Below are 16956 nucleotides of genomic sequence, written 5' to 3'. Positions count from 1 at the left end.
AGACTATAGCCATCATTCAGATTTTGTGAAATCTAGGCTTTCTCTAGCTAGTTACGACCTTCGTTTTTAGTCACGTGATTCAAGGTACTCTAGGGTAAAACAACCAGTGTATTACCCACATTTGGTTTCGCAATCGTTCGAGTCTGTGTGGCGCGCTATCCGAGTGACGACCACTTTGTTTAGTCGAGCCTATTTTGGTTAAACAAAGAAGTATCATATTTCGCTTTCACCGAAATCGTGCCACAAGTTCTCCATAATAACTAATTCTAACCCCCCAAATGGACTCCCGCAACGAGATGCATGGATGCAGATATCATTGTGAAAGACGCTTCTTTTCTATGCATTTGTATATGCAGTGGCCTACTAAAAACGGGCGGGGGGGGGGCTGTACCGTGGATGTCGTCAGGAGTAAGCAAAAAACTACCTCGCTTGCCAGACCGTAAAAAGGTGTGCAGAAGTCAGTAGCACAGAATTTCCTATACTGAGCGGGGATTGCCTACACTGAGCGGGGATTGCCTACACTGAGCGGGGATTGCCTACACTGAGCGGGGATTGCCTACACTGAGCGGGGATTTACTACACTGAGCGGGGATTTCCCACACCCCCGTTCCTACGCCGGTGATATAAGATGCATAGCTAGTTGGGGACTCCTACGGATTTGGGAAATTGACCACTCATTACTTTAATAGTAATCAATTATGTCAACGTCTGAATGCATATAAAGTGCATTACAGTTTTGGATTATTGATTAATTAATATATTCTTGTCATACTGTGGAGCTAGACGGAGCAGAACACGGGCCCTTGCAAGTTTGATCTTATACAAAATTGCAAGGTTTTGGCAGACTTAGTAATTTGTGGTTCCACTGGATGAAACGGATACTGAACGGCTTAATGAACTTTTATATCTGGCCTGGCGATCTGTGTAGTGCTACTAGCTGGCTTCAACTAATAGCGTTGTTGTTACTTATCGTTAATCTTGTCTGTTAGCTGATACAACTTGTCGACATTGCTGTGGTGCTGATGCCTCCAGTGCATGTGGTCTATCGTCAGCAGGTAAAACATTAAACGTTTTTGGTTATGATTGTTTAATTAATCTGCAAATGGGCCTTTTTGACAGACAAGACGCTTAGGCTTTTCAGAACAAGAGAGCAACTTCGAAGGTATGTTTTCAGTTGAGTAGACTGCTAGTCAAATTATGTGTTGTGGGTGGCCGTATATATAGTTCGATAAATCTTGTAGATTTTGCATCTTTGTACATTGCGGAACGGGACATCTGTGCATAGCAGTTGACTCGCGTACTACTGCATTCAACGTAAAATGTAGTATCGAAAAGAAGACTGGAATAGCTACAGCTGTATTGAGACTGCATTCCCGGATTGCCTCACATCGACTGGTATCCAAGCATATTCCATTGTATACTGCACGTACTTTGTTTCTCTGACGTTTTTGTTTTGCTACCGTGTAGCTAGATGATTCTCGAACTTTGGAGGAGCAAGGTGTAACGGCTAGGTCCAGCCTTGATGTTTGCTTCGCGCTTCGCGGAGGAGCGGACAACGAAGGGCAAACACAGTCACCAGATCGCGGTATAAAATTGCAGTCTAGAATAGTGTATTGCGTTGAGACGTTACTAAAGTTGCCTTGCTGCAATCAGATTTTGCGACAAGTTCTAAAGCTGGACGGTACGCGGTGGCTAGCAGTGAGGGCAATATGGTAGATCACAACGCAGAGGAAATTGACGAACTCCGACAACTGATTGGACGTGCTTGCATTTCACAAGAGTCAGTGAAAGAGAAATACCTCAGGGCGTTTGTACACGAGGGATTTGAGAGCGTCCAAAGTCTAGAAGCAGCTACTATCGATGATTTTAAGAGCATGGGCTTTAGAACTGGGCATGCGCGCTGTATCATGCGCGAAATAGCAAACTGGCTACCTCGACATGTGCCGTTACGTTGTTGTCGGGATGAAAAACATCTCCGTTTAGTAGAAGTAAAAATGATCACTTCGCTTCAAACCTTGCGGAGTATTATCAATAAAATTTATCCAGACCGGCCATTCGTGTTTGTTAGCAAGGAGACGGCACTTGACCGAGAGCAGGAGGCATTACCCATCTGCAAGTTTTATAGTGGCGAAAACGCTGCAATTGACATTGACTTTTTAGATGGTAAGTCTACGAGGTGATCATGACTACATATATACTATGTAAGAAATGCTATTGTATTGTGTAGAGTATGTTCCAGACAGAGATGAACAGGGGAATCTTAGTAGTTCGCAAAGACCGCCACCAGACCAGAAACCACGAACTGAACCGGTTTTGCTTGACAGCAATGGTCAAGATGGAACTACCCATTTTATTGATCAAGATACAGAGCAGTTAGCTAAGAGCCCCCGGCCTCTGTCTCAAGCTACAAAGAAAGCATCTATTCCAGAAGGCAAACGAATCTCTACGAGTAGTAACGACGCTGAAATCTCTCGCAATTTAGGTCTCGTTGCTAGCGCAACAGCGTCAGTACAGGCGGACTCCGCTTTTCGTGTTGAGACCTCTCGTGGTGGTGGAGCGGAAAGCGCGTTGTTTGAAAACGCCGAAGAGCTGAAAGAAGACAGTACGGGTTTGGTTCAGTCTTTGGGTACTCACACTTGTCAGAGAGAACAACAAGGTTCGTTCGACAGTAGTTTGCACCTACCCACAAAATTTGGTGTCGGGACCGATGCCGTCAAGATCGTCAGTAAGCAAACCCTCAGAACACAAAGGCCATTGCATGTATCGCTTTCTACTGGTGACGATTCTGTCAAGGATAAAAGCCGCCAATCCTTCAAGAATGGAGAAATGGTAAGATCCACAGCTGTCGCTAGAAGTAGCGAACTTGTTGCACCAGGAGACTACTTGGTGCCCAAAAGAGATAGAATTGATCATTCGGCGGCTGTTGGAGACGGTGACTCTCTTCTCGGACGACAAGCAAAGAAGAAACGAAAAAGACGTAAGAAAGGGTCTGCAGCTACACATACTGCTACAGAGGATCGGGCGGTAGAGTCGTCGCCTCTACAGGTCACGGCATCTGACAATTCCCATTTGGCTGACTACAATCCAAAGCGCGAGTTGCCAGAGACTGAGTTTGTAGGTTGGTCTTGCCATCAGGAATCTAAAGAAGAAAGCGTACATTCAGACTCTACAGTAACAGACGTTAGGGCTGCGTACGAGGATAGAGACTCACACCGGCACGAATGTTCTCGTGAATCTGTAGATCTCGACGCGACAGACATCTTGAAGCAAGCAGAGGAAGCTAGCGAAATGCCAGTGTTGCCTGAGACTCCTGTATCCCCCAATTTAGCGTTTCCTCCTTCTCAAGCAAAATACACTTTTCCATCGCCTCTTCGACGTGCAAGTAGTTGTCACTGTAAGTTGACATTGTCTTGATCTTCTGGTCTGTATTATAAGCGTTCTCACGTCGTAGGTATTAATAAACGAGCTTTCGGCACGAATCCGGTGGATTTGATATACACAATGGGAGCTTTACTCCAGCATATCGAAATTGGAGAAGAGGTGCAACTGGAATACCGCTCTCTGAAAGACGTGGATCTGCCTATCCTTTCCTTTGACATGATGCAACATGCAGTTCATTTTATTACCGCCTGTCTAAATTCACGATGCAAGGGCACTATTTGCTTTGGTGTTGTCGGTCGGGAAGATGGAGCAACAGTATCACAAGTCGTCGGTGTGCCAGTAAAGAAGAACCTGATGAGACTTATCGAGACCGCTTTTGCTAACATGCTAGACAATCACATCGAAACAGAGAAGTTGTCGAAACTAGACGAAAGACAGAGGCCATTTATTAAGATGTACCCAATCAAAGTAACAGATCTTGAGCGCCATACTAATCCTTCAATGGATGTCCAACTTGTCCGACCTGATGATCAGAGGTACGTATTTGAAATTGACGTTGATCCTCAGTTGGATACTCTTGCAAAACACTATTATTTCTACTGGTGGTTCAGCCAGCCCTATTACAAGTTACTTGACGTTAAAGCGTATGGCGCATACCAAGATAGTGACCGCTTCAAACGTGATCAAGCTAACAAAGTGTTGGTAGAAAGACGAGATGGCCGAACGAATGTACGGCCTGCAACGGAGGCCGCTCTTCTCCGAGATGAAGTGAAACAAAAGTATCAAAGATTTAAGCAGATAGAAGAGAAGTGTCGGAAGTCATTAGGTTCGAATCTGTGCTAATTTATTTATTTATGCTACTTATATGTGTACTTGTTTACTGTAGATTCTCCTGTTGATGAAGCTGAACTTGTCAAACTGTTGAAGGAAAAGCTGAAAGCTCTTACGACATCGATATTCGAGTATGTGCTGATTGCTAACGACATTCCCTTGGATCAGCGTACCGCTCGAGAACCGTTTCCGTTTGATTTTGTGAAGCTGATACCTTTGGTCGGTGTTATCGATTTCGACCAAAATTCGGAAACGAATGGCCTTTTCAAGTCGGTAACTGCCCGCCTTGATCGCGGCAGAGCTCCTCTTCAACCGTTACCGTTGCACCACTATGACTGTGAAAAACATTTTATTCGGTCATTTAACAAATTGTTTCATAAAAGTGATGTGCTACAAGCGGCACATCAATTACCGTGGATTTTTGCTAACGGAAGAGAAGGAGAATTCGACAAGTTGAGCAATTCTGACCAGTGGTTCTGTCAGTGCAAGAGCAACATAGATTTTGCGCTTAGAAAGATGAAAGATCGGTTTCCACATTTGGTAGCCATGTTTCTTGTCTTTAGCAGAACCGCAATCAATGAAATGGCATGGCTTGTAGACAGCGTTTTTAGCTTGTTCAAGCTGCTTCGGAGTTCCAAATCAGAGAAGAGACTTCTGATTTTGTGTGACGAGCAAAGTACTGTAGATAGTCTAGTGAAGTCGTGTACTGTGAGGGAAGACGTCGTCCGTAACCATTGTGTTGCCGGACTACAGTGGCCTATGGTGGCTCAGATTATCACCGAGTTGACGGAGACTCTTCCAGACAAAGATGGTGATAAACATCTCCTTACAAGCTCTGGAGACGTAACTTGTGTCCCGCAAAAGAAACTAAGTGAGTGGATAAGTATAGAAGTATTGGACTGTCATGAATATAAGAAGGGTGTGGAAAACGATCGCATACCTATTGTTGAAGGAAACTTTTACAGAGGAGAGCCAATATCTTGGGACAACCTTAAATTAAATCATGACATTAAACGAGATATGACAATCAAAGTGAAGCAATGCGTCCGGGATCGCTTAAATGCCAGGTCCAGTCAAAAAAAGCTGGCCGAAAATTTTACGAAAGTAATCTCTATCGCTATAGTAACTATTTTGCATCGACCGGGTACTGGAGGATCTTCTTTGGCAAAAAGAATTATGTGGGATTTACACCAAGAATCAAAGTGTCGCTGTGCAGTCATTGAAGGTATTACTGAGAGAACTCTGCAATGTTTGGAGGAACTCCAAAGGTTTGGTGAGAAAAATTCTCATAACGGCGAATGCTTACCATTACTGTTGTACTGGGATGGTGATGACGCCGACCAGTTTACTAATTTAGTTTATCAGCTTTCTAAACGAGGCGTACGTGGTGTCATTCTTGAAGTCAAGGCCTTGTCATATCCGGATATGAATGAAGACGAGGTCTTGGGCGATGCTACTTTCTTAGTTCCAAGCCAGCTTAGAGATTCTGAAGTAGATCGCCTGAAAGCCATTATCAGAAAGCTAAAGAAAAGCCGAGAAACGGAGAATCAATTGCTTCAAGATGTTGATCGTGATCGACAGTTGTTCTACTTTGGTTTGCGTCTGTTTGGCAAACGTTACAATCAGCGAAAGTTGACGGAGTACGTAGAGTCGAGACTTCGTATTATGAGCTACGTTGAACAACAGTTGCTCCAGTTTTGCAGCTTTGTTTATTTTTACGGTCACATGTCCATTCCTCGATCCTGCTTTAAAGATGCCTACTCTTCCGGTTTGGCAAATGCCTATGATGTCGAGATGTTTAGTAAGAGCAGTGTCAGTTCGTCGTGCAGCGACTTACTACTTGAAGTTCCGGAAACTACAGATAAATATGTATACCACGGATGGAGACCAGCTCATCAGCTGGTGGCAGAAATCATACTGAAAGAGCTCGATCCGGTTCAAACTGCTACCGACTTTATGTCTACAATGCTTCGACAGAAATCCTTTGGAACGAAGTACCTTGCTGAAGTGGCTTGTGAGCTGTTTTGCAAGCGAACGTATTTCCACAAAGGTGATGAATGGTATGATGAATACGATGAAATTGCAACTGATTTCTATAATGACAAAGATCAACATGACCATGCGAAGCAGGCTAAGAGTAGCCGCTATTCTCTCTTCCTAACACAAATTTTGGATTCAGATAAATATGGCGTGGACTTTGTCATTGCGATCTGGTTTACTCTGTGCACGTTTGTCAGAGAAAATGCGTATGGTTGGCAGCACTTTGCAAGGTTTTTGGCTTTAGACGTACAAGATAGGCAAGTGAAGCCACTACTGTGTTATTACACATGCGAACTACTCAGTAGACACGTGGGGATGGAAGACTACGGGAGTTTAGCTTTGTTTCCTAACTGTGACGTTCGTCAAGCGTACTTGCAAGGTGATGATGAGGTTACAGCAGCTGATCTTCCGGATATGAATGGGTTTGAGCTTGCCCAAAGCTGTATACGCGAAGCCCACATACTTCAACTCAAAGTCAGTGCTATCTACTGTACGGAAGGCTTAATATATAAAACAAAGTTAGAATGCTTTGCTGGTAATCTAAAGAAGAACGATGTGCAGGTATCTACGTCTGATATAGAAAAAGCTCTGACTATAACCGATTCTGCTATTGAAGCATTTAAGAAAGCTCAGTCTTGTCGTCAACGTTACCGCAATTGGCATCCATTGGTGGGCGAAATTCAAGTCTGCCTTAAAATGCTTCAAATTATAAAAGATTGGTCTGCATTTGAGAAGCGCTATAAAACACCGGATCGGTTGTCGTTCGAATCTCTCGTCAGCGGTGAGCTGGTTGATTTACCTGGCTCTCTGTCGCCAGAACATGGCAATCTATTGAGGTCCTTAGTTCAGCGTATTCTTCATCTTTTACATATCGTCTTCCAGCATGAAAGCGCAGTGCATGCTGATCGTTCTTCCGAAGAGCCAATTCAACGACGCTGGAAGAGGGCTGTTATTGCTGCTGCCGACTTGCAGATGCAGCTTTACGCGACCTTATCGTTCAAAACAGAGCAAATATATGCTAACAAGGCCTGTTGGAGAAATAACCCTAAAATGCGAGAGTTGTTGTCTGACTCCATTTTGAAAGATTACCACGAGCATCCGTTTAGTTCTTGGAATTCCGTACCTCCGAGAGTTACACAGAAACTGATCGACCTGCTCATGCCCGTTGTGAAAGAAAGAGGACACAAAGTAGGTTGTTCTACAGTGGTGATGCTTATACGAGCATGTCTAGAAATAGACAAGCCGCCCAAATGGAGTGATATAGTAGAATTGGTTCACAATTGCTGCATCGACTTTCCTCAGTCAGAGTGGGCGTTTATGTTTCGAGGAATCATTCATTTTCCTTTGCCGGACGATCAACAACGAGGTATGACTAATTCAAAACTTGCTGTTGACTCTTTTCGCACTTGTGAGAGGCTAGTTGAAACGAAACCGTTTCAATTCAAGAGAGCAAGGCCACGGTATTTTGTAGGCAGAAATAGTGACGGTTGTGTGTTTGTACCATTCAACAGGGTCTCGTTCTGGGACGGTCATTTGGAGCGTCACAAGACCGAAGGAATGTACCTCAACTGTCAGGAATGGTGGAGAAGTCACCCTGCATGGACACGACTGGCCAGACTCGAGGGAACTAGACTGGACAGAAACAAAATTAACTATAGGGGAATACGAATTCTTATGGACAAAGATCCTAATCCTAATTCAGAAGGCCGCGAAAAATTGTGGTTTTGTGTCGGCTTCACTGTGCAAGGTCCGGTTGCTTTTGATCCCGTGGACAAAGACACGTACGCTAACCTGCTCGATGCGGAAGCTAACGGCGAGATTCCACACTTTGAGGAAATTATAAAAGCAAAACGCCTCCAGACTGACAAGACAATCGACGATACCGACCAACAACCAGGGCAAAAGCACGGGATCACGAAGACTGAAGAATTGCTTCAAAATACTTCTCATGCAAGAGATACTCCTTTGTCACCGGTACCGTCAGATGAGATAAAACCAGACTTCAAATTGAAACCCAAGACGTATCAGACAGGCCGAGCGCAACAGTCTGCAAAAACGAAAACTAAACTCAGTGGAGATGACCTAGTAAACAGAAAGGTAAAATCTCGAGACCTAAAGACGTCACATCCGACTGGTGAATCTGAACATCCGGTATCCACTAAGAGAGCATTGTTAACTCCTGCCTCAATCAGCTCTGACGTTGCGCTGGGAACGACTCCTAGTAAAAATCCTAGATTCGAGACACATACCTTGGATGTACATTCACAGACATCTGACGAGAACAAAGCATTCACTGACGGCGACGGTTGGCAAGTGGTAGCGTCAAAATCGAAATTTGGTCGAAGAAGGCGTTTTGATCCATCGAACTGTGTTCTGAGCATTGCAGGTATTGGAGGCCTCTCTAAAAAGGACATCCGCCAAGCAGCTGCACAGTTTGGTCCATTCAAGTTGCGCCTGGACAAAGACCATGCTAGCCTTGTCTATGAGTCACGCGAAAACGCCGAATCTGCAAAGATGGGTCTTCCAACAGCATTCGAAGGTCGAATTATTGTGGTAGAATGGGAGAAGTAGGTACTATACTACATATGTGTATAGTATATATTATTATACTAGCATGAATTGTTAGAGTAATACAGTTTCTGTACACTATCTCAGTCTTCTTTATTCTGTGGCAGTAAAGGATTCAGACGCATATTAATTATTTTTTATGAAAATGTTTTAGTCTAAAACCTCAACTGTTGCATGAAATGTTTAGAAAGTACCCCCCCCCCCCCCCCGTCTTTCATTTCCAAATGTCGACCTTCCGAAAAAAGGAGCTGATTGATCTTAATATATATATATATATATATATATATATATATATATATATATATATATATATGTGTGTGTGTGTGTGTGTGTGTGTGTGTGTGTGTGTGTGTGTGTGTGTGTGTGTGTGTGTGTGTGTGTGTGTGTGTGTGTGTGTGTGTGTGTATATATATTTCTATACTATAGCACTGCCATGATTAGACAGTACAGTCGCGTGTCACTTATCCCACACACTTCCAATATCAGACAGGTCAAGATTGCCATGTGGGTAATGATATGACAAAATGATATTACAGACATACGATACGACAGATATTTGACAGCTGATACCACAACTAACGCATCCTGCATATTATATAAATTCACATCTACGTTCAGTATACCAAATGTGGATGAATAATAGTTGAGTTTGTACCAGCTTCAGTTATCCAACATTTTCACTTAGCCAACAGGGGTCCGGTCCCAAGGGGGTGAATAAGTGACACGCCACTGTATGCCACTAGTAGAGAAACTGCCAAAGTTTGTTTGCCTTCAATTTGTGTCCATGGAAGACGAAAAATGACGTTGATATGGTGATCTGCATGATGATGTAACAAAATGTCCCACGTTTTCATTACTGGCCGGCCCTTCTAGGCGGTGTCACCGTCACGTGAAAATCGTTCAGCGAATTGATATTGATCTCAACAAGCAAACTGTCCAGTTTCACGCTAAGATTGACCGACAGTATCTTCAGTCATCAGGTGAGACCTCTTCAGTGTGTTCATACTTCCACATGTAGTCACAGTACTATCTTAGCTAGCATAGGTACATTACGGGAAGGGCGCCAAAGTGGAAACGCCTAGTTGTGTTGACTTATTTCTTTCATAGAACTGCACCAAATGACAGTTTGAACATAGCTAGATTTGTTCTCGCCAGAGCTAGCATTTTCTGCCGGTTGGGAGGATTCACTGCCGTTTGAGAGAGAAAAATTTGTCGCATTTTGCCAGTTACATGCACGCACGCTAAGAAAATCGATAGCATGAGCTGAAGTGAGATCTCAAAGCACCATACAGTAGCTCTAGCACCTTACCAGAAAGCAACTCAGTAGATACTGCGTCAACCAGGTCTGGCCCGCCTGGTGTCCGTCTTTAGCACCTATTTTCGTAAATTTATCTCTTGTGTGGGCGTGTGTACACGTGTGGTGTATATCTTGGAATGCTTTTGCGGGAGACCGGAAAACTAGGGCACGCCCCCAACCTACAGTCTCTCTAAACGATTGATGATATTCATCCTTACTTCTGTTTCTTGCTAGGAGAACCACAATGAGCAGGATTTATCCAACTCCAACACAACAGGCTAACAAATATTTTGCTCGCCTAAAAGAGAGAGAAAGAAAACAAAAAGCAAAAGCGTTTCACAGTTATATCCTAACCAAGAACTGTGGGCAGGTTTGTGATGTCAAACTTCTTGAGATATTCAATGAATACTGCAACACCATCCTCAAAGATCGTCCTGGACCAACGTGTATGACATTTAATAGCTACGTGTTTTTGCTGATAAAGCTATCTGCACTTGAAGAAAGGACCAGTCTAGGGAAAAAAGGATATACCATACTGCCATGGCCAAAAGAAGTATCACTTATGGGACAGTTCAAGAGGCACGTTCCAGCGCATCGGTTCCAAGCAACACGCATGCCTACTGCAACACAGTGGCTCAATGAATCGTCCAGTCTTGCTCAAACAATCACGAGCCTGCCTCACAGGTTGTAGTAGACACTACAGTCTATTTGAACCTAATCTTGCCTTAAATACAAATGTATTTGTTTGGTTGAGTAGAGAAGCACTTTTGAGTAACAAGTGTGAAGTTCGAGTAACAACATCGAAAGACTTGCAGGATGTGGAGATCAGATTTCCACCGGTTGTCATTCAAGCTGCAGTAGGACGTGCTATTGCAACTGCAGCGGCACCAAGAAGTATCAACTTTGAAATTCTAAATATGTCTAAACATCATTCAAAAAAACTGTTGCGATGTGGCTTCATTGAACCATTTTCAAGTTTTGTACTTGAAGACCGTTTGTACATCTCTAGTGGAATTAATTCATCTGTTACATTACCACCAGGAACCAGCTATGTTGTCACTTGCACGTTTGCTCCAAAGCATATCGGTGTGTACAAAGGCACCCTAGCATTCGAGTTGCAAGATGGGGCAAGTGGGAACAAATTTCACATCATCCGATTTGTGTCTGGATCAGCACAGGCGAGCAAGGAAGACATGCGGTTGGTACAACTCAGATCACAATATGTACCTTTCAATCCAAGGCCAAAGCGAAGAAGACGTACAATTATTGATGGTGTAAGACCTCCCGGGTAAGGAATGTTTCTACACTCTTCCAAGACAAATAACGATTAAGTGGCAAACTGTTTCAAATGCATCCATTCTCTCTATGCATGTATGCACCATCCAGTCACTCGTTCTTCCATGCTTTCTACATCAAACTAGTAACTCAGACTCTTCATTTCATCTAGGCCCCATTATAGAATTCCAATGGTGAGAGAATTGGCTGAATACAGGATACCCCCAGAGATCAATGAATACAAAATCAATGACAGAATGTTAGACGAGCTGACTGCAGATCTACAAAACTCCCACAGCAAACGTTTCCATAAGTTGTTACACATTGAGGAAAAGCAAATGTACCGTGACATTAGACGGTACGATAGAAAGAAAGAATTATCACAAACTCCTGGAGGTTATCTCACACTTAAGGTATGTAGCTCCTAACAAATCCCATATTGTTCTCTTATCATCATTGCAACCTATGACAGGTGGAAGGTCTAGCAGAAAATAGACCGTCGCTCCTTAAAGGAGATCATATACTTGCAACTTGCGAATCTCATCACCACGAGTACAAAGGCTACGTCCACAGAGTCGAGAAAGAAGAAGTTTGGCTGAAGTTCGATCGAATGTATTCACCAATAAGCTAAAACTGCCACATTTTAACAACAATGCAGTAGTTCATTCTGCATAGGTTTCACAGACAATTTATCCGTGGACAAAAATATGATATTCGCTTTACCTTCAATCGTCTTCCACTACGTTTGCAACATCGAGCCTTGGACATCTCCAACAAGACATTACCTCGAGAGCTTCTATTTCCAACAATCACTGCCTCCTCTAAACCGGTTCTATGGAATCCAAAGACAAAACCATTAACGTGAGCAATACAGTAAACAATTATTATACAACATTACGTTTCAGAATAAGTTCAATCCTGTTTAGTTTCTATGACCGAGACGTTGCATCAAACAGGGAGCAAAGTCAAGCTGTGGAGATGATTGTATCCGGATATTCCCGGCCAGCTCCATATCTCATATTCGGACCTCCAGGAACAGGAAAGACAAAGACAACAGTAGAGGCAATAAAGCAAGTAAAGTCATCTCAAGTCACTTACCACATACTTTATGCAATCATGACATTACTTTCCACTGTTAGGTTCTCAAATGCATTCCTGAAAGCCGAATTCTGGCATGTGCCCCATCCAATAGTGCTACAGACTTACTGTGCGAGCGCCTATTGACGCACGTGCCAAAAGATCAAGGGTTGCGTCTCAATGCATTCAGCCGTCCTCGGAGTACAGATATACCAGGCACCGTGATGGTAGATCAGCACTTCTTTACAAACAGCAAACAATCTTTCTATATTATTAAAATGCCTATTTCGTATGTAGGAGGTATCGTGCTATGATGATGACACAGGATCATTTGAAATGCCTCAGCTGGCTAAGCTCAAACAATATCGAGTAATACTTTCCACACTTATCACTGCTGGCAGGTATGTGCATTGTGAGCATCAAAATTAATAATGTAAGTGAGTCTAGTGATTGCTTTCTTATACAGATTGGTATCTATTTCCTTGCCATCGAATCACTTTTCTCACATTTTCATTGATGAATCTGGTCATGCTGTGGAGCCAGAATGTCTGGTTCCAGTTGCCGGTCTTCTTAACACCGACAACCCTAAAGGTGGCCAGCTCGTCCTCGCTGGTGACCCAAAGCAACTTGGTCCAGTTCTGAGGTCCCACATAGCCATTAAGCATGGATTACAGACATCGCTTCTGGAACGTCTAATGACACAATGTGATGTGTATCAGCGCAAGTCGTCCACACACTATAACCCTCATGTTTTGACAAAATTACTACAAAACTATCGATCCCATCCTGACATACTTTGCATCCCAAATGAGACGTTTTATAACAATGAGCTGAAAGTTAAAGCCGATCCATTGGTGAGAACCTCTCTATGCCGCTGGGAACATCTGCCAAAGCAAGACTTTCCCATCATCTTTCACGGTATTGAAGGCGAAGACCAGAGAGAAGAAAACAGTCCATCATTCTTCAATCCTCAAGAAGCCATCATCGTCCATCGCTATATCGCACAGCTCATTGGATCTCGAGGAATCAGAGTGAATGCCAGAGAAATAGGAGTCATCTCACCATACAGAAAACAAGTACAATCACGCATCTAGACTCAAATAACCATTAAAAGCTGCAAATTCCTTTGATAGGTTGAGAAAATTAGAACTGTGCTCAGAGCAAAAGGGTTTGAAAGTGTAAAGGTGGGATCAGTAGAAGAATTTCAAGGCCAGGAGAGAAGAATTATAATCATTTCGACAGTAAGAAGCAATCCGACTTTCCTGGCCATCGACCGCGACTACAAGTTGGGATTCCTTGACAATCCCAAGGTTTAAATCCATGCATTGCATCCAATTGAAAAAATGTAACAAATTTTTGTTTCCATGTTATGTATAGCGTTTCAACGTGGCTATAACACGAGCGAAAGCTCTACTAGTTGTCGTGGGGAATCCAAAACTTCTCAGCAGAGACAAACACTGGAAAACGTAATTCCATATATACATGCTGTTCCATATCCATAGAGCGACTGTTGTTTGTAGGTTCCTTCAGTTTGTTTGTCGTAAAGGAGGATATGTAGGTATTGAGTTCAAGGATGTTTCGGTTGCAGATCAGTCCTTGTTAGACAGAATTCAAGAGCTGGAATTACACAGACACGATTCGTATACTGCATCTACAGGTGAACAGGACAACGAACCGACCTCATCAGAAACAGAATGGAGAAATGAAGAATGAATCGAAGGGCACACATGTACTATGGATAACTACAGATTGTGTGTGTGTGTGTGTGTGTGTGTGTGTGTGTGTGTGTGTGTGTGTGTGTGTGTGTGTGTGTGTGTGTGTGTGTGTGTGTGTGTGTTCCTATAAAAGCGAGTTTGCATGTAGGAGTAAGAATTATTGCACATACGCACACTGCGTGTGCACTCTGTTGTGAACGACAGCACAAGTATGACAGGAGTACTAAAATGCATTCGAATGTATGAAGTGGTTTACTCAATCTAATGCAATATGATCGCTATCACCCATATGAAATACATCGTCATGTATTAAATTGTGATCATGCACAAATTCTCCTGTGGTCTAGGTCTTTCTCTGCCGCGGGGGGGGGGGGGGGGGATGAACGGTTGGACTCTCGAGCCTAGCCTAACCCTCCCTCTTTGCAGAAACTGCCCTCTAGAGAACAGAAGCTTCACAGCCTAAACATTTAGTGTTTTGCGTTTCAGTCTTAGAGTAAGTTTGAATAAATCAACAAAAAGCCACTCTAGCAGTTAAACTCAATTATGGAATCAACGCAAACAGTTTCTTACTCCTCGATGTGCTAGGACTAACTGAGCACACAATCACATCTTCATTGACACCCTAGTGGCCTTTTGGTCTCCATTAGTCACCTAGCAACTACAGGAAACTGCACATGTCAGCCAGCCTTGCTTGAATGTGAGATAATGAAGCTAATGAAGCTTCACTGAAAGTGAACATGCTACAGGTATGCAATTACACACAGTGACCCTCGCCCAACTGGCAACTATTTGGCCACACAATCAAATTGCTCTTTATATGCACCCACTAAACCATCCATCATACCCTATCAGGCAAGTACACCATCTGGCAATATATCTATCTACCTTCTACCAACAACTAACTCAACTTTTCTGTCCTGTCAAGCTTTCAGTGACTGGAGATCGGCATCCTCCTTCACCAGAGCAATCCTTGTATTAGCTTGACGAGCGCGAAGTTTGCCCCACAGCACTGGGTTATTAATGGCCAAGATCTGTGCAGCACTGATGGCCGCCGTGTCCGCAGACAGCACTGTAGTGCAGCCCAATCCAGACGGCAAGCGCAAAGATGACCAGATATCATGCGACGCCCATTGTGATGACGGCGGAGGGCAGTTGATCACAGGACTGTTGGTGTTACCCGACACAACCGGACCGAGACCGTTGCTTCGACCAGCAACAGCAATAAAGACGGTCGGAATACCCGTCCCTTCTGCTTTGGCAACAATTTTCAGAGTACCGGCAGACCCTTTATGTGCAGAGCAAACGTGCTGCTCAACGGGCACACCAAGCTTCTTCAAAATGCTAGCAATCTCGGCCGAATGCGACTCGTCTCTCAACGAACCCATCAGAATCACAACCTGACCTTCTATCGATGGACTCAGCAGCTTAGCATGCTCGGCAACCCACTCAAAGCTTTTCTTGATTTTGGCCAAAGCGTCAGGCGTAACTTCCTTGAGATCGCGATAGATCTGCTTGTCCTTCTGTAAGCTCCTCTGTCCAGACTGCCACAAGCGCCACGAGTCGTTGTCGATGATGTCAGCGAGGAGGATCTCACCGGCAGCATTCACTCCATACTCAATCTTCATGTCTACCAGCGAGCAATCCAAAGCGGCCCACGCATGCTCCAAAATTTCAAACACGCAGCGTGTTGTGTAACCTATGATTTCGATTTCCCTGGGACCGATTGTGATGCCACCCATGCTCAGCTTTGCTTCGACCAGCTGCTCGTACGACCACTGAGGATCGTGATTCTCGTCGTCCTTGAAGAAATACTCAGCCAGTGGTGGAAAAAATCGGTAGCCTTCTTTGACACCTCTGTAAGTAACAAACATCACTAGAGACTAATTAACCCCAATTCTCAACAACGTCAGTGTTCGAAATTCCCGAAAAAGTTTAGTCGCCAAATTTTGTGGTGTCCTCAGAGTCTCGACCGTTGCCTTGGAGTTTAGGTGCAGGGCCCCCAGTCGCATATGCACACTCTAATGTTTTGAAAAGGTTGCACTTTTCAAACATTCAGTAACCGCGAGGACTTAGATGCTCTAATTTGCACTAAAGGCAACGCTGACTGAAGTCTCTCTATACCCTGAATTGGAACGATCAAGACGTTGCAGTATGAGGTTGCGTTAGACCATGTCTGGTAGCTAATTCTAGGCTTTTAGATGTAGTTCTTGGAATTTTTTCGTCTAAAATCTCAAACTGAGGTTGTTACACTGCAGTTTCCTTACACTATGCACGTGATCAGGAAAGCACACGACACGATCCTGAAGTCACATCTTCCTCTTGAGTAACCAACCGCACTCAGTTCACTGTGAGCACTGAAAATTTGTGTTGTTGACACTGCTGCCGTGCCCATCAATCAACACCTAAATAGCCAGTTTGCAGTAGTTTCGTCTATTGACCCTTGCACATGTGCAACCAATAAACAACAGTTGAAAGGCTTACTGGCGATTGAAACCGATTTTTGCCAGGACACTTGAACATATGTTACAGGCAATAGCTATAATGCAAGTGCATTTCAAAAAAGGAGAGGGACTGGCAATGCGAGACTATTAATTACAAAGTGGTTACTTCAGCCATATTTTGTTAATTAATTAAATTGCACTTGCTATCAACAGTTATGTTCATGTCTACTACATTAGAGCTTTTAAAGAGTGTTGTCTCATGAGTTTACAAAGCAACATGATGTTCAATGTTAACATAGGTGCACATTTCTAGGTCCACTCCTGTGGTAGA

The 16956-nt window shown here is 43.6% G+C and overlaps 3 protein-coding genes across 3 annotated transcripts in view; 2 read left to right on the top strand and 1 right to left on the bottom strand.

Annotated features, from left to right (window-relative positions):
• Positions 1-4519: 4519 nt before the first annotated feature.
• On the top strand, positions 4520-8934 carry LOC134190361 (uncharacterized). Its single transcript, XM_062658813.1, has one exon. The coding sequence runs from the start codon at positions 4729-4731 to the stop codon at positions 8821-8823; it is 4095 nt and encodes a 1364-aa protein (XP_062514797.1). The 5' UTR covers positions 4520-4728; the 3' UTR covers positions 8824-8934.
• Positions 8935-11073: 2139 nt separating this feature from the next.
• LOC134189995 (putative helicase MOV-10) lies at positions 11074-14460 on the top strand. The gene is made up of 11 exons (XM_062658396.1): positions 11074-11405; positions 11565-11805; positions 11865-12004; positions 12068-12253; positions 12319-12466; positions 12532-12696; positions 12767-12870; positions 12936-13545; positions 13603-13779; positions 13847-13935; positions 13990-14460. Exons 1-11 carry the CDS (start codon positions 11311-11313, stop codon positions 14180-14182), a joined length of 2148 nt encoding a protein of 715 aa, XP_062514380.1. The 5' UTR covers positions 11074-11310; the 3' UTR covers positions 14183-14460.
• A 375-nt stretch (positions 14461-14835) lies between these two features.
• LOC134190133 (multifunctional protein ADE2-like) overlaps positions 14836-16956 on the bottom strand; it is a 3674-nt gene continuing 1553 nt past the window's right edge. Inside the window, exon 3 of the mRNA XM_062658561.1 lies at positions 14836-16038. Within this exon, the coding sequence (XP_062514545.1) occupies positions 15105-16038 (934 nt within the window). The 3' untranslated portion in view covers positions 14836-15104. The remainder of the gene's footprint in view (positions 16039-16956) is intronic.

Source organism: Corticium candelabrum, chromosome 14 (genome assembly GCF_963422355.1).
Source record: "Corticium candelabrum chromosome 14, ooCorCand1.1, whole genome shotgun sequence".
In the NCBI taxonomy this organism is placed as follows: Eukaryota; Metazoa; Porifera; class Homoscleromorpha; order Homosclerophorida; family Plakinidae; genus Corticium; species Corticium candelabrum.
The sequence above is the reverse complement of the archived record's forward strand: the minus strand, read 5'-3'. Positions and strand labels throughout refer to the sequence as shown.

Excerpts from the sequence above, each read along its gene's own strand:
- LOC134190361 (XM_062658813.1), top strand. The coding sequence starts at position 4,729 with ATGAAAGATCGGTTTCCACATTTGGTAGCCATGTTTCTTGTCTTTAGC.
- LOC134189995 (XM_062658396.1), top strand. The coding sequence starts at position 11,311 with ATGCGGTTGGTACAACTCAGATCACAATATGTACCTTTCAATCCAAGG. Across the intron at positions 11,806-11,864 it reads GAGGTTATCTCACACTTAAG|GTGGAAGGTCTAGCAGAAAA; the intron begins GTATGTAGCTCC and ends AACCTATGACAG. Across the intron at positions 12,005-12,067 it reads TGGCTGAAGTTCGATCGAAT|GTTTCACAGACAATTTATCC; the intron begins GTATTCACCAAT and ends CATTCTGCATAG.